Genomic DNA, 21,571 nt, shown 5'->3' with positions numbered 1-21,571 from the left:
ATTCTCTGCTCCCTCTCATTTTTCTAAAATCAATTTTTTGGGGGAAAAAAATATTTCAATGGAACCTAATTACAACTGTCCTCCCTGGAAAAGTAAGGCAATAGTAAAATGCAAACAGATAAACCAAATCCTCTTATTATTCTAATCACTAAACTAAAATGACTCCTTCAACACTAACTTCTAAGTTTAGTACCAGAAAGACTCCACCATCCCAAAACCATCCCAAACAGAAGATTCCTTTATGGGGAAACTGATCTGCCAAATTAAATACAAATTGTATCGATTGGAGTACTCTAATAAAATTGCCAGTTCCACCTAATAGACCAGGGAGACCTACAAGTTGGTATGACCTGCTCATGCTCAAAGAGCTTCCAATCAGTTCGGTAGTACAGGTTTGTTGATTAGGGGAATAAAAATAAAATCATGAAATAAAAGAACATATAATAAAATTTTAAAATAAAGTAAAAATAAGAATGATCAGCCGAGGATTCCTCAACATTCAGGTCAACATTTTGGTTTAATCAGTCTAACATTGGGCCTGGATATCAGTAGTTTTTAAAATCTATCTGAGTAAATTATAAATGTAATTGTGAACCATTGCTCTAATATGGAAGATAATGCTCCTAACAACCACAAAAAGTTTGAAAAAGAAGTCAGAGGAAATAGAGATAATACAAGGAGCAAAATATGCCTTAAAAATTATTACTCTCTCTTCAAAGAGATAAACTATAACGTGTCTGTCAAATAAGAAAAGAATGTGATAATTAAAGAAACATTAAGAGTAAAGAATATTAAAAACATGTTGCCGAGATAAAAATGCAATAAGAAAGTTAAAAGAACAAGTTGGGGACACTCTCATACAGTGAAACAAAAAGACAAAGTGATAGAAAATAGAAAAGAAAGTTAGGGGTTCAATGTAGGAGATCCACTTCCAACTAACATGTTTCCCTAAAGGAGCAAAAGCATAAAGAAAACCAGCAAGGAAGACCCCATGCAGAGTTGACATAAGAGCCTCTGGGAATGACACCTGACAGGCTGTTTTTCATTATAAATTCGTGGAATTATTTCTCTTTTATAAGTGTGTACATTGCTTTGATGAAATTATATTAAATAGGTAAACAAAAACAATAAAATTCTAATAAATGTTAACAGAAAGGAGAAGCAGAGATTAACTATAAGCCCTTATAATGTCTCAATAGTGGAGCTTAATCACTCTGATCCCATAAAGTAGACAATAGCAACATAGAGAATCAGGGAAAGGAATTTTTAGGACATGCAGACACCATATACTTACTTAACTAAAAAAATTTGCCTCCGTTCAACTACCTAAATTTATTCATGGGACCTAGGTATCTGGATAGGGTACTAAAAATAGATATTAACTGATAGTAATATAGTTCAAAAGTCCAATTCTCTAAGAAGATTTTGAGGAATACATCATACAAAACATAGTAAGAAGGAAACTGGGTAACTATAACATAAGACATCACCATCCATAGTACACCAGGTTCATGCCAGGGTTACCATGATCAGATCAGAGGAAAGTTTAGAAAAGATCGCCCTCTAGAGGCATGTCTCATTAACCATTTAAAATCAAAACCCCCACATCACTCTACTCAGTCTATGCTTTGCCAAAGTAAAAAAAGAAAAAAAAAAAAAAATACAGAGAAACAAACAAAATATTTCATGAACAGTAAAAGGCAAAACAAGAAATTTCAGGTTAGCTTCAATTGCTAACTACCTTATGTGGCGTCTATTTTAAGGGAAAACTTTCAGAGCGAAAAAAAATGAGGCATTTTCTAAATGAAATAGACAAAAAAAAATATTCAAATAGAGTTTAACCAGTTTTTATAGCACCAAATTGTAATCTATAATTTAGAGACAATATAAGAATTTTTTAAAGATACTCCAGAGATCCCTGACTGGTTTGGCTCAGTGGATAGTGCGTCGGCCTGCGGACTCAAAGGTCCCAGGTTCAATTCCAGTCAAGGGCATGTACCTTGGTTGCGGGCACATCCCCAGTAGGGAGTGTGCAGGAGGCAGCTAATCGATGTTTCTCTCTCATCGATGTTTCTAACTCTCTATCCCTCTCCCTTCCTCTCTGCAAAAATCAATAAAATATATATTTTTTTAAAGATACTCCAGAGATAATGTTATTTTTCTCACAAACTTTGCTATCAGCACTATCCTCTCAATTTTGCTATGAACCTAAAACTGCTCTATAAAATAGTCTATTGAAAATTGAGCTCTTTTTATTTAACAGATGGGTTTTTTCAATTAGTCCTTCTTAAATGAAAGCATCTTGTTTCAGATCTCTCTTTTCAATCCACTTTCCCAAAGAAATCACCTGCTCTAAGAAACAATAGGAAGTGACATAAAAATATTTAAATATGTATGATTTTGTGTAGAGTAGAGCATAATGTCATAGCAACATTTTTTAAAGGATGATAAAAGAATTTATAAGAAAATAAATTCACTAGGAAAACTTTATTAGGCTTGAAAACAACCAATTAAAAACAAAACTTCATCTGAACTAAAACAATCAAGTACATGTAACCAGTAAAAACCCAGGTACTAAACTAAGATAGCCTAACAGAAAGAGGTTTATCCATTTAACATGTATATACTATATATACTCTGTGTCATATGAGGCATAAAATTTAAAGCAGAGCTACAGTACACATGATTGATTTTTCTTGGCAAAAATTAAAACATACAAATGGAAACTTCAATCCACAAGTAAACAGAGATGTGGAAAGAGAAGTCAAGGAACATCACATTCTTATTGATTGTCTTAAGTAGGTGAAACTATATAAGGCTGAAATGTGTGGTTGCTTTGTATTTACAATTGTGATGTGGTCTGTATCAAGAAAACTACTGATCAACAAAAGTAATTACAATAAACCATCAAATAAAGACTATAAACAGAGTTTCTGAGTGGTAAAAAAAAAAAAAAAAAAAAAATGCAGCACTCAGATGCTTAAAAGAAAAGTGATGCTACCAGCTATTTAAAAGCACTTTTACTAAAACATGGAGCTTCAAGTCCAAGAAGGTCTCAACTACTTCCATTTGGAAGAAGCAGAATCTGGAATTCAAATGCCAGAAGTCATGACTCAAAGATGACTCCTACCCTGAGGATCAATAAGTTAATGGGAAAGGAGACGCTTCCAGGAACTCTGGGGAACTGTAGAAATAAATCCAAATTCCCTCTGTTAAGTCAATGGAAATAGCAAGAAAAAACAAGTTCCTTAAAAGCCCTATCACAGAGTACATGCCATATTCTTGAATCTAAACTGGAAAACTGATTTGCAAAATAAAGGAATGCAAAGGCTCAAGAATAGGTGGAGTAATTGGAAAAACTACACTGCCTGATGTGTGAATTCTAAATGAGCAAAAACATATGAAAAAGAAAAAAATTATACTACCTTCAGTTTTCAGTTTTGTGTTGGTGTCTCCATTTCAGAAACAATGTTAGAAGTCAACTTATCAATACTGAGTCGAAAATGCTTTTAAAAAAAAAAAAAAAAAGCAAGCCCTGGCTCAGTTGGTTGGAGAATGGTCCCATACACCAAAAGGTTGCAGATTCGATTCCCAGTCAGGGGACATACCTAGATTGCTGAGTTCAATGCCCAGTTGGGGCTTGAATAGGAGGCAACCGATTGATGCTTTTGTATCTCTGTCTCCCTCTGTATCTCTCTAAAATCAATAAAAAACATATCGAGGAGTGAGAATTAAAATAATAAATAAAATTTTAAAAGGCTAAAATGTGTACATAATAAGGTCACAATTATATTTTTCATTCACTCATTATTCAGTGAATAATTCATTTATTTGGTTTTCTGGATAAGAGGCACTATGCAAAAATATGAAAAAGTACTCAATCCTATATATACAGTGGGGCCTTGACTTACGAGTGTCCCGACTAACGAGTTTTTTGAGATACCAGCTATCTCTCGGCTGATTTTTTGCATTGAGTTGATAAGAGTAATTTGAGTTAACGAGCTCCTTAAGGAACTCGGTCTCGGAACGAATTAAACTCGTAAGTCAAGGCCCTGCTATATCCTCAATAAAAACAATATTGATAATGATACTAATCATAGCAGGTAACCATTTACAGAGTACTTGACATGTGCAAAATACTATTCAAAGTGCTTTAATCCTCACAGTAACTAAGGTAGGTAATATTATTTTCCACATTTTACAGAAGGAAAGTTAAGGCACAGGTACAACAACAGGTACTAGTCACACTCTTCTCTCATATGTGACATAAAGTATACCAGAAATCCTGATGGCCCTACCCTCAAAATATAGCAAGAATCCACGCTGGGTGGTTTGGCTCAGTGGATAGAGCGTTGGCCTGCGGGCTGAAGGGTCCCGGGTTCAATTCCAGTCAAAGACACATGCCCCAGTTGCAGCTCAATCCCCAGTTGGGGGCATTCAGGAAGTAGCCAATCAATGATTCTCTCTCATCATTGATGTTTCTATCTCTCTCGCCCTCTCCCTTCATCTCTGAAAGCAATAAAAATATGTATTTTTTAAAAACATATATATAGCGCCCTAACTGGTTTGGCTCAGTGGATAGAGCGTCCGCCTGCGGACTCAGGGGTCCCAGGTTCGATTCCGGCCAAGGGCATATACCTTGGTTGCGGGCACATGCCCAGTGGGGAGTGTGCAGGAGGCAGCTGATGGATGTTTCTCTCTCATTGATGTTTCTAACTCTCTATCCCTCTCCCTTCTTCTCTGTAAAAAATCAATAAAATATTTTTTTTTAAAACATATATATAGCAAGAATCCAATTACTACTGAGAATCTCCACTATAAACAACTCAGTCCAAGCCTTGTCTTCTCTCACTTGGATTTTTGCAATACTCTCCTAACTGGTCTCACTGGGCTTCTACCCTTGTTAGATCTCCCTTCTGATCCTGCCAAAACACAGGCTTATCATGTCACTCTTATTCTCAAAACTCTCCACAGCTTCTCCATCTCTCATTCTAAGTAAAAGTCAAAGGTTGACATGATCTGGACACATTTGCTCTCTGACCTCATCTTCTACTATGTGCTCCTACTATTATGACCCCTTAACCCTAACCCTAACCCTAACCCTTGAACACTCCAGGAACATTCCCAAACCAAGGATTTTACACTAGCCGTTCCTTCTGCCTAGAACATGTTCCCCAGACATCTGACTGACTTTCATCCATACTTCCATCACCTCTTTGTTGAAATGTTAGCAGCTCAGTCTGGTCTGCTGATGAATTCTAATCTCAAATTGCAATCCTCCCCAGACATTCCCTATTCCCCTTCAATTCTTTATTTTTCTCCTTAGCCCATAAAATTATCATCTTTCTTTCTTTTTTCTTTTTTGGTTAATCCTCGTTTTTTTTCCATTGATTTATTTTCTTAGGGAGAGTGGAAGAGAGAAGGAAAGACAGAAAGAAACACTGATGTGAGAGAAACACATCAATTGATTGCCTCCTGCACGTGCCCCAACAGGGCCCGGGCTGGAGAGAAGCCTGCAACCAAAGTACGTGCCCTTGACCAGAATCGAACCCAGGACCCTTTGGTCCACAGGCTGACACTCTATCGACTGAGCCAAACCAGCTATGGCTATCTTTCTTTCTTTCTATCTATCTCTTTCTATCCTCTTTTTTATTCATAGCACTCCACTAGAAAGTCAGCTCCATGGGAAGAGAGACATGTTCCTCCTGTCCACTGCTATATTCTTAGAGCACAGAAACAGTGCCTAGACATAGTAAACTCTAACTAATGGTTGATGAATAAATAAATGTATCTTAAAGATGTTAAAATGAACAGCAATGTTATCATGAATAAAAATCTCTACATTCTGACAAGTAATGATTTAAATCTAAATTGTTTTATTGGGGGACAAGGGGTGTGGAGGGATTAAGCAAAAAAGAGAAAGAGCCCTGACTGGTTTGGCTCAGTGGATAGAGCATCGGCCTGCTGATTCAAGGGTTCCAGGTTCGATTCCAGTCAAGGGCATGTACCTTGGTTGCGGGCACATACCCAGTAGGGAGTGTGCAGGAGGCAGCTGATCGATGTTTCTCTCTCATCAATAATTCTAACTCTCTGTCCCTCTCCCTTCCTCTCTGTAGAAAAATCAATAAAATATATTTTTTTAAAAAGAGAGAAAGAACTCATGGACAATGACAACAGTGTGGTGATTGTGGGGGGTGAGAGGGATGGGTGGAGGTGGAAGAGGGTATGGGGGGATAAATGGTGATGGAAACAATAAAACTTAAAAATAATCTAAAAAAGAAAAAATTGTTTTATTAGAAGAACTTCTAAAGATGTTTGGAAACTTGGTTCAAAGCCTTCGAGTCTACATTTTACCAAATACTACACAAGATACAAAGACACAAATACAAATAAGGCCCTGTCTTCATGGAAGTCGATCTAATAGACAGACAGGCATGTCCCCGAACAAACAACATGTTGTGATATAACAAAATATGTTCGGAGTGTCACTATGGAGGCTGCTACAGATGACACACATCCAGAGATGTTTAAGAGAGGCTAAGAGACAAAGTGATATTTTTAGCTAGAACACAATGAAGTAGGGTTTTAATAAGCATTCAAGAGGGTAACAATTATTTCCAGTAGAGATAAGTATACAAATAGGAAAGGTGCCAAGAAAATTAATCCATGTGGCATATTCAGGGGAGGATACAGTTATCCAGGTGTGGTGGGACAACAGCTAGAAATAGGACGGGAGCCTCTCTAACCTTCTACAAGGATATTGAGATACTGAAAGATTTTAGGCAGAAAAGTGGAAAATAACCTTGATGATTAACAAAGGAAAGGTCTTAGGATAGTAAAAGTGGCTGGGTAGGGGCTACTGAAACAGATGTGGTAAGAAAAAATGATTGGGTCCCAGCCAGTGTGTTTCCGTGGTTGAATGTGGATCTGTGAGCCAGGTCACAGTTCGATTCCTAGTCAGGGCACATGCCTGGATTGCAGGCTCAATGAATGCTCAGTGTGGGGTATTCTCTCTCATCATTAAGGTTTCTGTCTCTCTCTCCCTTTTCCTTCCTCTCTAAAAATCAATTATACATACATACATACATACATATATACATACACTGAATGGCCAGATTATTATGATAGGTCAGATTATTATGACCACCCCATCAGTACTTTCTTGGGCCACCTTTTGCCTTCAATACTGCGGCGATTCTTCTTGGCATTGACTCCACGAGATGTTGAAAGGTGATGCGAGGAATCTGACACCATGCCTGATGAATAGCACTGTCCAGTTCTGTGAGATTTGATGGTTGTGAAACCAGCTGCCTGATGGCTCTTTTAACTTTGTCCCACAAATGCTCAATTGGATTGAGATCTGGTGATTGTGAGGGCCACCTAAGCAAGGTAAAGTCTCCCTCATGTTCTTGAAAGCACTCCTGCACAATACGAGCACCATGGCATGGCACATTGTCTTGTTGGAAGAAGCCATCTCCATTGGGATACAACCATCAACATGATAGGATGAACTTGATCAGCAACGATACTTAGGTATGTTGTGCTATTCAAATGTTTATAATGGTCTGGCTCTCTAGCAACTTCAGCGCGAAATTATAGCTAATTTGCCTACAAACGTCAGGTGGGCATAACAATCTGGCCACTCAGTGTGTGTGTATATATATATATGTATGTATGTATATGTTCGTGTGTGTGTATATACATATATACACACACATACATATATATGTATGTATATATGTGTATATATATGTATGTATTAAATAAAATACATAAATTAAAGTAAACCAATTATACTGAAGTATAGTTATCAATACAGTTAAAAATTGAATTTTGCTATAGAAGTAATAAATACTAAAATCAGTAATAGTATTACATAAAATATAGTAATTTCAAAGCTATGATAAGTATAAACAATATTTCAAAATATCAGTAACTCAAAATGTTTCAAGATATCCAGTTCATGTATATTGTGATATAAAACATCTGCATTTTTATTGGTGACAATGTCGCAAGTACTACTAATATTACTATCTTGTGTTGTCTATATTCACAATGAAAGGAAACATTTTTGGTTAGAGGATAGTAAACATAATGTCATTTCTTTCATATCCATGTCCATGGATCTTAAGAAACACTCACACAGACTAAGGTCAAAGAAATAAGAAAGAAAATGAAGGACATATTTAGAGAGAGTATATTTCAAATAAATAAACGTCCTCTGTTATGTAAAATAATGGCAAGTAGATAAAATAATCCTAACCTACACTGGACTGACTCCAGAGAGTAAAAAGGAAATATCCCTATATCAACTGTTATTTAACAGTTTCCTTTAGTTTGCTAAAAAGAGCACAAACAACGGTAATAGCACCAAGCATGATTCATTTTCAAGATGAATCCCTCCCTGTTCAAAGTTTACATTGTTTTTGACCAGCATCAGACTGTTTATCCACACAAACTGTAAATACATCCTTTTTAGAACTAACCAACAACAATGCCCATTTTGTTTTGACATGTGAAATACAAAGAGAACATGAAGAAAAATGACCATCACCCTAACGTTGGTGCTTTGAAAATAAGGAATACTACACAGAGTAATGGGGTGAAATTCCAACACAATAAAAATTTTAATAGGTGTTATCAGGAGGAAAATGCCTTCTGAAATTCCCTGCTTTCAAAAGAGAATGCTAAGTATAGCAATCTGTCAAACAGTCTATCATCTCCTCTCTTCTGGTAGTTTTAGGCAAACAATGAAGAGAGCTGTGCACAATAAAGCTGAGAGAAAATAGTATATTTTGACTCAGAAATCCAAGTATTGCTCTTCAACTACATGTTCTTTTACAAATGACAAATCCTTAATTGATTGGCACTTTGCACCCTTCAGCAAAAATATCATCTTAGGAATTTGTTCATAGTTATTTGATCCCTATCTTTTCCCTTGGACTAGATGATACACAGGGCAGAGATGACAATTTTTTGTGCATGATATGCCCAAAACCTACAATGGAACCTGGTATGGGGTATGTTTACGAGGGAAGGAAGAATAGGAAGGCAAATGAAGCTCAAAAGAATACTCTCTGGAGATGTATAAATGTAAGGAATGTAAACCTTATTTTTCTAACAATATATCTGGTCCTCTGGTCAATCTACCTACCCCACATGTACACTGAATCTCTTTCCATAAAATGTTTAGTAGAATTTAAGTAAAGAAAAATACTCAACACAAAGAAAAAGTTCCTCAAAGAACAGATACTGTCGCCTATTTATATGACAAAATATTTATGCCATAAAATGTAATTAATTATGTAAGTAAAATTCCTTACAAATGGCAAAAAATACAAATATCACATAGCTTTCAACTTATTTTAAAATTTGAAATATTTTTTTAAATGGCTGTTTTCATCCAGGATTGATTCTGAAAGATTTCTGACTTTGAGTCACTAATTAAGTTAACTACACATGAATAACTATTGCTATAAAAATAATAGAGCCAAAACATAAAACATCATGCGAAGAGAAAACAGAAGTCCCAAATTTTTTGTTACAACCCAATTTCTCCCTAGGGTTCCATTTACCTGTGTTTTTCAGGCTCTCTTGAAATGTCCTACAGAAAATGCATTTCTAGGATTGCTTAAGTATTACAAAAGGATATGTATTCAAGAAGAAGTTAAAACAAATTAGGGTTAGAGTATAACTAAAAGAATTGAAGAGAATTACAGGCCAATATCCCTCATGAACATAGATGCCAAAATTCTCAACAAAATCTTAGCAAATCGGATCCAGCAGTACATCAGAAGGATCATACACCATGACCAAGTAGGATTTATCCCAGGGATGCAAGGATGGTGCAACATCCATAAATCAATAAACGTGATACATCACATAAACAAATTGAAAGAAAAAAACCACATGGTCATATCAATTGATGCAGAAAAAGCATTCGACAAAATCCAACACCCATTTTTGATAAAAACTCTCAGAAAGGTGGGAATAGAAGGATCATACCTCAACATAATAAAAGCCATATATGACAGGCCCACAGCCAACATCATACTCAATGGACAAAAACTAACACCATTTCCCCTAAGAACAGGAACAAGACAGGGATGCCCACTCTCACCACTCCTGTTCAACATAGTCCTGGAAGCATTAGCCATTGCAATTAGACAAGAAGAAGAAATAAAAGGCATCCAAATTGGAAAAGAGGAAGTAAAACTGTCCTTATTTGCAGACGACATGATATTATACATACAAAACCCTAGAGACTCCATCAGAAAAATACTAGACTTAATACATGAATTTGGCAATGTAGCAGGATACAAAATTAACCCCAAGAAATCTGAGGCATTTCTATACACCAATAGTGAACTTTCAGAAAGAGAGATTATAAAAACAATCCCATTTACCATCGCACCAAAAAAATTAAGCTACCTAGGAATAAGCTTAACTAAAGAGGTAAAAGACCTCTACTCAGAAAACTACAGGACGTTGAAAAAAGAGATAGAGGAAGACATAAACAGATGGAAGAACATACCATGTTCTTGGATTGGTAGAATCAACATCATTAAAATGTCCATACTACCCAAAGCAATCTATAAATTCAACGCACTTCCCATTAAAATACCAATGGCCTACTTCAAAGATCTAGAACGAACTCTCCAAAAATTCATCTGGAATAAAAAAAGACCCCGAATAGCTGCAGCGATCCTGAGAAAGAACAAAGTAGGTGGGATCTCAATGCCAGATATCAAGCTGTATTACAAAGCCACTGTTCTAAAAACTGCCTGGTACTGGCACAAGAACAGACATAGATCAGTGGAATAGAATAGAGAGTCCAGAAATTAGCCTGAACCAATATGCTCAATTAATTTTTGACAAAGGAGGCAAGAACATACAATGGAGCCAAGATAGTCTCTTCAATAAATGCTGTTGGGAAAATTGGACAGATATATGCAAGAAAATGAAACTAGACCACCAACTTACACCATACACAAGAATAAACTCAAAATGGATAAAGGACTTAAATGTACGACAGGAAACCATAAAAATTCTAGAAGAATACAAAGGCAACAAAATCTCAGGCATAATGCCAAAGCAATTTCTTCACTGATACAGCTCCTAGGGCAGTTGAAACTAAAGAGAAAATGAACAAATGGGACTACATCAAAATAAAAAGCTTCTGCACAGCAAAAGAAACCATCAACAAAACAACAAGAAAACCCACTGCGTGGGAAAACATATTTGCCAACGTCATATCTGATAAGGGCCTAATCTCCAAAATTTATAGGGAATCATACAACTTAACAAAAAGAAGATAAACAATCCAATCAAAAAATGGGCAAAGGATCTAAATAGACACCTTTCAAAAGAGGACATCCAGAAAGCCAAGAGACATATGAAAACATGCTCAAAGTCACTAATCATCCGAGAGATGCAAATCAAAACAACAATGAGATACCATCTCACACCTGTCAGAATGGCCATCATGAACAAATCAACAAACGACAAGTGCTGGAGAGGATGTGGAGAAAAAGGAACACTTGTGTACTGCTGGTGGGAATGCAGACTGGTGCAGCCACTATGGAAGACAGTATGGCGTTTCCTCAAAAAATTGGAAATGGAACTCCCATTTGACCCTGTGATCCCACTTCTAGGAATATATCCCAAGAAACCAGAAACACCAATCAGAAAGGATATATGCACCCCTATGTTCATAGCAGCACAATTCACCATAGCTAAGATCTGAAAACAGCCTAAGTGCCCATCAGTAGATGAATGGATTAGAAAACTGTGGTACATCTACACGATGGAATACTATGCTGCTGTAAAAAAGAAGGAACTCTTACCATTTGCAACAGCATGGATGGAACTGGAGAGCATTATGCTAAGTGAAACAAGCCAGTCAATGAAGGAAAAATACCACATGATCTCACTCATTCATGGATAATAAAGACCATTACAAACTTTTGAACAATAATAGATACAGAGGCAGAGCTGCCTCAAACTGATTGTCAAACTGCAGTGGGAAGGCCAGGGAGAGTTGGGGAACAGGAGGGAGGGGAGTAAGAGATCAACCGAAGGACTTGTATGCATGCATATAAGCATAACTAATGGACATAAGACACTGGGGGATAAGGGAGGGCAGGGGATTGTCAAGGGCGGGGGAGGGGGGAAAGACACTTATGTAATACTCTTTGTAATACTTTTTAAAAAAAAATAAAATAAAATAAATAAATAAATAAATAAATAAAAGATTGTTATTTGACCAAAAAATAAAAAAATAAAAAATAAAAGAATTGAAAAGAGGTACTCTAATATTCATACATACATGTTTGTATCAGCACCATTAACAATAGCTAAAGGATGTAAACAACCCAAATGTCCATCAATGAATAAAAAATATAGTATATATATATATAAAATGAAGTATTATTCAGCAATAAAAAGGAATGAAGTACTGATACATATTATAATGTGGTTGTACCTCAAAAATATTAAACCACAGGAAAAGAGCCAGAAACAAAAGATCCACATATTGTATGCAATATGCAATATCCAGTTATATGCAATATCCAGAACAGATAAATCCAAAGAGATAGAAAGCAGATTGGTGGTGGCTAGCGACTGGGAAAGAGAGGAATGGGAGTAACTGTTTAATGAATATTCGATTTTCATCTGGGATAAAGAAAATGTTTTGGAACCAAGAAGAAGTGGTGGTTTGTACAACTAAATTGTTAACATTTAAATGGTTATGTATGTTATATGAATTTTAGATCAATTAAATAGTTTTATGTAGTAATCATTATCTCTCTACATAAAATTCCCTACTCTTAAAAACTAAAATCAGTCATGTGTCAAGGAGAATCTGTAATACTCTAGAAAAAGTGTCATCTAATGTCATCAAATATTTTCAGTCATTCTCGTGGGAATGAAAGGGTATAACCACTCTGGTATTAACAACCAAGGTCAAAGTTTGCATATTATAGCCCAGCATTTCCACTCAAAAATGAGAACATATTTGTACCAGAAACCAAATAAAGAAATTTTCACTGCCTCATTATATGTAATAACCCCACACCGGAAACTCTCCACATATACATCAACAGTAAGTAATTCAATTTCTGGTCAGTACACATGTCTGGGTTGTGTGCTTAATCCCCAGTAGAAGGCATGCATGAGGCAACCGATGGGATGTTTCTATGACTCCCTCTCCCTTTTTCTCTCTCTCTCAAATCAATAAAAAGATATTTTATTTTTTTTAATATATTTTATTGATTTTTCATAGAGAGGAAAGGGGAGGGATAGAGAGTTAGAAACATCAATGAGAGAGAAACATCAATCAGCTGCCTCCAGCACACCTCCTATTAGAGATGTGCCCGCAACCAATGTACATGCCCTTGGCCGGAATCAAACCTGGTACCTTTCAGTCCGCAGGCCGATGCTCTATCCACTGAGCCAAACCAGTTAGGGCTAAAAAGATATTTTAAAAAGAGAGAAAGAAATCAAGTAATCAAGTAAACCTATAAAGAACATGAATTAATCCCATGAACATGATGCTAAAGAAGCTGAATATACCAAAATATACTATTCTATTATTTCACTTATATGAAAGTGAACAACAGTATCTAAGGATATTTCCTTAGCAGAGAAATATTTTTAAAAAGTAAGAAAATGATTACCATTAAGTCAGATTCATGGTTTTCTTTTATGGAAAAGGAGCATTCTAGTAATATTTCATTTATTGGTTGGGGTGATAATAACACAATTATTTGCTCTAAGACAAATTATCGAGCTGTACAGTTGTTGTTGTTTTTTCCTTTCCTGCAACATACTGGTAGAAATCCCACAGAGTTGTATTTTAAAATAAAAAACAAATGCTGCTCTAAAATACACATGACTCATGACCATTCTTCTCCAACAATGAATATGAATATAGTTAATGAACTATATTTAGTGTTGTTGGCTTTGGTTAAAAATGAAGTTTTCTGGAAAAGATCTACAGACATGAGATTCAATCTCTAAATGTATGAATATAGTCTCAAACTTCATATTCCATAAAAATAACACAAGGAAATCCTTACATACTGGAAAATTTAGGGAGGTAAAGTCACGTGATAAAGATTGCCATTACTATATTGGCTTCAATTAATTAAATTATTTAATAAATTAAGAATGTCCCAAAATGAGCCTAAGACCTTGTCTTCGCATGAACATATTAGAAAAAATGGATTTGTTTTTGTCCCAGACCTTGAAAATTAAGGATAAAGAGAAGAAGGACTGAAGGGTTCAGTGGAGATAGATAGAGATAGAGATAGAGATAGAGATAGAGATAGAGATAGAGATAGAGATAGAGAGAGAGAGAATATTAGGTTTACCGTGCAGAGGTGATCCAGAAGGGCTGCTTGAGAGACCCGGAACAGGGCTACAGCGACCTCCTTGCTTAGATGTCAGTTCTTGTTCAATCTCTTCCAACCCAGCACTTTTCTGGAAACGGCTCATACGATTCACGACTCGTGGCGACATATGTGTTCTCACACAAGGCTGGCCACCATAAGGGTTGATTGGAAAAACATGGGACGTCCCCCGAAGAGTACTGACCACAACCCAGCGACAGTCATGGCTGAAACAGATGTCTTGTACCTAGAAATGAGATATGGAAAAACAGAGACATGATTGAAACTACTTACATTAAGAGCATCACACACACATCACCAAATATGAATAGAAATACGTATCTCATTACCAAATACACCTAAGATCACGTTATAAATAAAATATTTTATTTTACAGATGAGTTTCATAATTAATAGTGATCAAAACTCCATATCAGGGATTTGATAAGATTTAGAGTAGGAAATTCTATCCCTTGCTGCATAGAGTGGCAAGTCAATAAACAGGACTTATCTAGTTTCACCCTACAGAGTTATAAGAAAAGACATATGGAAAAAAGAGAAAAGATATATGAGTCAGGTTTATTACTCTGAATGAATTTGCCTTCTAAAAAGCATAAACTGGTTAAAATAAAAATACACATCATATAATATAAGTGAGGAAATTAACCCAATCATTCACTCAACAAAAATTCGCTGGGTACCATGCTAATAAATACTAAGAACATAGAGGTAAATAAAAAATAATCCTTGGGCTCACGGCCTACCAAAAGGAAAAGACATATAAGAAACTTGCGAAAATATAATATGTAAAAGTGAAATAACTATCTTATGTATAAGGCACAGTGGTAACAAAAAGAAAGGAAATATATGAAATCTGTTGAGACATGAAAAGGAGTTGGTGAAGGTGGATGGTTAGAAGTGGCACAAAAAAACATTATCTAAATAGCTATAGATTATGGAATTGCATGGAATTGCTCTTTGAAATAGGATATACTTACAAAGAAAGGAGAGAAGGATATTCCAATAGAGATATATCAGGTATATCACATATTCCATTTTAAACATAAATGCATAGACATAAAATGGAAATGATGGGCAACTAGTACAGTATGTCAGAAACAACATGAGAGTCAGCAAGAGAGAGCAGGAGGTGCCTGGGTTTTAAGAAATAATGTAGTCAAGATTTCAATTTTGGAAGGATGATTCTGGGAGTCAAATATAAGGAAGCAGGTTTGCAGTGGGGACAAGGATAGCTGAAGGAAAACTAGGAAGAAGCTGACTTAATAGCTAGGGATCCAGGTAGGGTGCTCAGGAGAAAAGGCCTCAAAACACTCTGACAACCCAAATGCCCATCAGTGGATGGATTTATAAAAAGATGCAGTATATACACCATGGAGTACTAGCCTTGAGAAAGAGGAAATCCTGCCATTTATGACATGGATGAACCTTAAGCAGAGAATGCTAAGCAAGATAAATCAGAGAAAAGGTAAGTACTGTGTTATATCACTTATATGTGAAATCTGCAAAAAAATAATCAAGCCTGTAAAAAACAGAGGGTAAAATGGTAGTTACCAGGGGATGGGTGACGAGGAGATAAGACTGCTAGTACTTAAGGGCATAAAACTTGTAACAAGTAGTATATAAGCCAGGGGTCTAATGCATAGTATAATGAATATAGACAATAACAGTGAACTATAATTATGTAATGTGATAAACATGGCTACCATGGCAATCATAATACAATATACAAATCTGCCCCGCCAGTGTGGCTCAGTGGTTGAGCATCGACCTATGAACCATGAGGTCATGGTTCAATTCCAGGTCAATGCACATGCCCTGGTTGCAGGCTTCATCCCTAGTAGGGGGTGTGCAGGAGGCAGACGATCAATGATTCTCTCTCATCATTGATGTTTCTCTCTCTCTCTCTTCTTTCTCTCTACTTCCTCTCTGAAATCAATGAAAATACGTGTGTTTTATTAAAAGTAAATGTATCAAGGTAACATGCTGCACACCACCCTAATGAGAAAAAACAATGTACTGCAGTGATTAGCTGTTGTAACTACTCAACTCTGCCTTTCTAGTGTCAAAGTAGCCATAGAAAACATGTAATCAATGACTGCAGCTATATTAAAAAACAAAACAAAACAAAAGCAACTTTATTTACAAAAACATTACATAGATCAAGGCTGGCCACAGACTTGATCTATGAAAAGTTAGTCACTAATTTGCATAATTAAGTTAGCAAATTGAATTTACTAGTTTTATCTTGATACCAGATTAATGGTGGCAACTTGAACAAAATGCCTCCATTTACTTCTATACTTTCATACTTTAAAAAAAGCCAAGTAAGATTCTATACTGTTTTAAACATTTTTAAGCATATCCCTAAAAGGAGGACAAGTCACAGATACTTAAGATTTTCTACAATGACTTACTGATAAACTATAAGAATTTTCAATATTATTTGGTATTAGTTTCAGGTATACAGCATAATAGTTAGGCAACCATATACTTTAAAAAGTGTCCCCTCCAATATTTCCAGTACCTACCTGGGATCATACAGTTATTATAATACTCCCTATGCTGTCATTTACATCCCCATGATTATTTTGTAACTACCTATTTGTATTTAATCCAGAGGGACAGATAAAAGAGGTGGAGGTATTAAGAAATAATTGAAAAATTAATAATAATAATGATAATAATTCTCTACCGTACAAAACAACTGTCAAACAGTGCTGAAAAAAAGACCCCAGACAATGTAAAAGTATGGTAGAATATAAAATGTCTGTGAGTGGAATTTTAACAGGAAAAATATATGCATGTATTTATACATATAGGAATATATTAGCTTCATTACAACAATATGAGCTAAGTAAAACTCCTCTAGCAATCAATGAAGCCAACTTTCTCATATATTAGATCTTCAAGTAAGCCCAAGTTCACATTAGAATCTTGACTAATATCCCCAAAATACTCCACAAACCAATGCTATTTGTATTCATCAAAGTACAAGTCTATAAAAGAACCTTGAACCTTTAAAAAAGAAATTTTAGTCTGCTATATCAAGACAAGATATGCCATTGCTAGACTATCGCTAGACAAAAATACAAGGATAAACCCCAATTCAACCACATGCCTGTCCATTTCAATTTCTTTCAAAAGTAACATGTTAACATTATAATTAAAGAATCTCTTGAGAGCTGATAAATGTAACTCCCAGGAATCCTAGAATTATGAATAAACAGTCATTCCACAACTGTTTTAACTCTGTACTCTGCCTATGAAAACTTTAACCTAAACTGACCTATAGAAAGCCAGAGAAAAGGAAATAGCAGGACAAAGAAAAGTGTAAATAGCACAGCAAGAGAAAAGAAACACAGTAACAGACAAATTTAATATCATAATATCGAATGCATTTAACACAAGCCAGAATCAAATATAGAGAGAAAAACATTTTAGGCTTATTGAGTAATTTATGTCCCATCACAGTGAAACTAAAGCATGTTATCTAAAACCTTTTTCCAAAACACTTATAATCAAGACCACTTCCTGATCTGTCAATGAAAAGGAGTTTCCCTCTTTCATTTTAAGAATACTTCTGATATGAGGTGGTGCTAACAATCAGTATCAAGGCAGGAAGACAGAATTCCACCTAAATGCTTACTTAGCAAACTGCTATTAGAGCACCGAGTCTGCTCCATGACCTTGAAGACACATTAGGGGACATTAATGAGCAGAGAAGAGTTGCTACATACATTGACTGTCAGTAGACTAGAGCAAGTTTAATCCTTTGAATAACATTACAGAAGATAACAGGTCACCTACCCATAAAATACAAAATGATATAACTGTTGGTATTATCAAACAAGTTGGGCGGTTTTTCATAGATCATTAAAAACAAGAAATCTCAGAGAGAAGGCGGGGGTGGGTGGGTGGGTGGGTGGGTGGATGGGAAGAGATCAACCAAATAACTTGTATGCATATACAAATAACCCATGGATACAGACAATAGGGTGATGAAGGTCTGGGGGGGTGGGAGTGGAGACAGGAGTGGGCTAGAAGTGGTCAATGGGGGGAAAGAGAGGCATATGCAATACTTTCAACAATAAAGATTTAAAATAAATACATAAATAGATAGATTATACATAAGGGCAAACCAGTAGTAAGAAGATGGCATCCTCTGCATTATTTATAGGCCTCAATTTGGGAATATTTCTAGTTAAGATTTTCTCATCACAAAACAGGAGAGCTATAAGAGAGTTGTATCTCTGATTTAGCTCTGCATTACTAAATATCATGGCAAATAATATTGACCAAGTCAGAGGAGAATCGAAGATGGCGGCATAGGTAAACACCGGCTATGCCGCCGTAAACAACCACTTCAAAAATACAACTAAAAGACGGAACGGACATCAACCAGAACCACAGGAAGGCTGGCTGAGGAGAGACTCTTCAACTAGAAGGAAAAACAACAGCAAACCGAGGCTCAGAGGAGGCGCAGTGTGGAAAATTTAAAGGTACGGCGATGCGGCGGTGCGCGCGCAAAGCGGGCTGGTGGCTGAGGGCGCGGTTGTCGTTTTCAATCAGGAGGGAGTCTCAGACTCTGGGCTACAGATCCGGGCGAGTCTCTAGGGACCCAGACTCAAACGGGAGAAGCGGGACTGTCTGGCTACGGTCCCTCCGAGGTTTGCAGCGGTTGCGGGGACAGAGAGGCAGAGTCCCTGGGGACGGACTGAGAGCGGCCATAGCTGCTCCCTCCCCCCGCCCTGTTGAGCCCGCCCCGCCCAAGCCCTGCGCAGAGCCATTTGCCAATCCCCTCAGGCAAAGGCTGGAATAGCGCCTCCCCAGAGGACTGAAGTTTTCCACACAGCTGATTCCTACAGCCAGTCGGCCTGGTGGTCAAATCCCTCTAGTGTTAACTACAACAATTAAGGCTTGGCTAGAACAAGACTGCGCACAAAGACCACAGGGGGGTGCACCAAGAAAGCATAAAAGATGCGGAGACAAAAAAACATGACAGAAATGGAGGATATGGAGCTAAAAATCGCAATTTTGAGGGCTTGCTATAAACTTGAGCAGAGCCTCACGAAAACTAATGAGACCCTCGATGCTACGATAAAGAAATTAGAAAGTAAGCATACACGGACTGAAATAAAGAATATTATACCCAATAGCAGACCAGAGGAGCACAAGAATCAAACCAAAGATTTGACAAAAAACACCCAACTGGAAAAGCAAAATGAAAAAAGAATCCGAAAGTGTGAAGATAGTGTAAAGAGCCTCTGGGACAGTTTCAAGCGGACTAATATCAGAATTATTGGGGTGCCAGAAGATGAGAGACAGCAAGATATTGAAAACCTATTTCAAGAAATAATGGCAGAAAACTTCCCCCACCTGGTGAAAGAAATGGACTTACAGGTCCAAGAAGCGCAGAGAACCCCAAACAAAAGGAATCCAAAGAGGACCACACCAAGACACATCATCATTAAAATGCCAAGAGCAAAAGACAAAGAGAGAATCTTAAAAGCAGCAAGAGAGAGAATCGAAGATGGCGGCATAGGTAAACACCGGAGACTGCCGCCGTGGACAACCACTTCAAAAATACAACTAAAAGTCGGAACGGACATCAACCAGAACCACGGGAAGGCTGGCTGAGGAGAGTCTCTTCAACTAGAAGCAAAAACAACAGCATTCCGACGCTCAGCGGAGGCGCAGTGTGGAAAATTTAAAGGTACGGCGGTGCAGTGGTAAGGGTGCGCGCGCAAAGCGGGCTGGCGGCTGAGGGCGAGATTGTCGTTTTCAATCAGGAGCGAATCTCAGACTCTGGGCTACAGATCCGGGCGAGTCTCTAGGGACCCAGACTCAAACGGGAGAAGCGGGACTGTCTGGCTACGGCCCCTCCGAGGTTTGCAGCGATTGCTGGGACAGAGAGGCAGAGCCCCTAGGAACGGACTGAGAGCGGCCATAGCTGCTCCCTCCCCCCCGCCCTGTTGAGCCCGCCCCGCCCAAACCCTGCGCACAACCATTTGCCGACCGCCTCAGGCAAGGGCTGGACTAGCACCTCCCCTGAGGACTGAAGTTTTCCCACAGCTGATTTCCACTGCCAGTCGGCCGGGTGGTCAAATCCCTCTAGTGTTAACTACAACAATTAAGGCTTCGCTAGAACAAGACTGCGCACAGAGACCACAAGGGGGTGCACCAAGAAAGCATAAAAGATGCGGAGACAAAAAAACATGACAGAAATGGAGGATATGGAGCTAAGAATCGCAATTTTGAGGGCTTGCCATAAATTCGTGCAGAGCCTCACGAAAACTAATGAGACCCTCGATGCTACGATAAAGAAATTAGAAAGTAAGCATACACGGACTGAAATAAAGAATATTATACCCAATAGCAGACCAGAGGAGTGCAAGAATCAAACCAAAGATTCGACAAAAAACACCCAATTGGAAAAGCATAATGAAAAAAGAATCCGAAAGTGTGAAGATAGTGTAAGGAGCCTCTGGGACAGCTTTAAGCAGACTAATATCAGAGTCATTGGAGTCCCAGAAGATGAGAGACAGCAAGATATTGAAAACCTATTTCAAGAAATAATGGCAGAAAACTTCCCCCACCTGGAGAAAGAAATGGACTTACAGGTCCAAGAAGCACAGAGAACCCCAAACAAAAGGAATCCAAAGAGGACCACACCAAGACACATCATCATTAAAATGCCAAGAGCAAAAGACAAAGAGAAAATCTTAAAAGCGGCAAGAGAAAGAGGCTCAATTACCTACAAGGGAATACCCATACGACTGTCAGCTGATTTCTCAACAGAAACTTTGCAGGCCAGAAGGGAATGGCAAGAAATATTCAAAGTGCTGAATACCAAGAACCTACAACCAAGATTACTTTATCCAGCAAAGCTATCATTCAGAATTGAAGGTCAGATAAAGAGCTTCACAGATAAGGAAAAACTAAAGGAGTTCATCACCGCCAAACCAGTATTATATGAAATGCTGAAAGGTATCCTTTAAGAAGGGGAAGAAGAAGAAAAAGGTAAAGATACAAATTATGAACAACAAATATGCATCTATCAACAAATGAATCTAAGAATCAAGTGAATAAATAACCTGATGTACAGAATGAACTGGTGACTATAATGAATCAGGGACATAGAAAGGGAATGGACTGAC

At 37.3% G+C, this 21,571-nt stretch overlaps 1 protein-coding gene across 3 annotated transcripts in view; it reads right to left on the bottom strand.

Moving 5' to 3' along the window:
• The window catches only part of BCAS3 (BCAS3 microtubule associated cell migration factor), a 470,653-nt gene that overhangs the window by 303,974 nt on the left and 145,108 nt on the right, over window positions 1–21,571 (bottom strand). For all 3 annotated transcript variants that reach the window (XM_070394364.1, XM_070394365.1, XM_070394366.1), the window contains exon 15: window positions 14,376–14,640. In XM_070394364.1, the coding sequence (XP_070250465.1) occupies window positions 14,376–14,640 (265 nt within the window). The remainder of the gene's footprint in view (window positions 1–14,375; window positions 14,641–21,571) is intronic.

This window comes from Myotis yumanensis, unplaced genomic scaffold (genome assembly GCF_028538775.1).
Source record: "Myotis yumanensis isolate MYYU_CA2020_CCGP unplaced genomic scaffold, mMyoYum1.0.hap1 SCAF_16, whole genome shotgun sequence".
NCBI lineage: Eukaryota > Metazoa > Chordata > Mammalia > Chiroptera > Vespertilionidae > Myotis > Myotis yumanensis.
The sequence above is the reverse complement of the archived record's forward strand: the minus strand, read 5'-3'. Positions and strand labels throughout refer to the sequence as shown.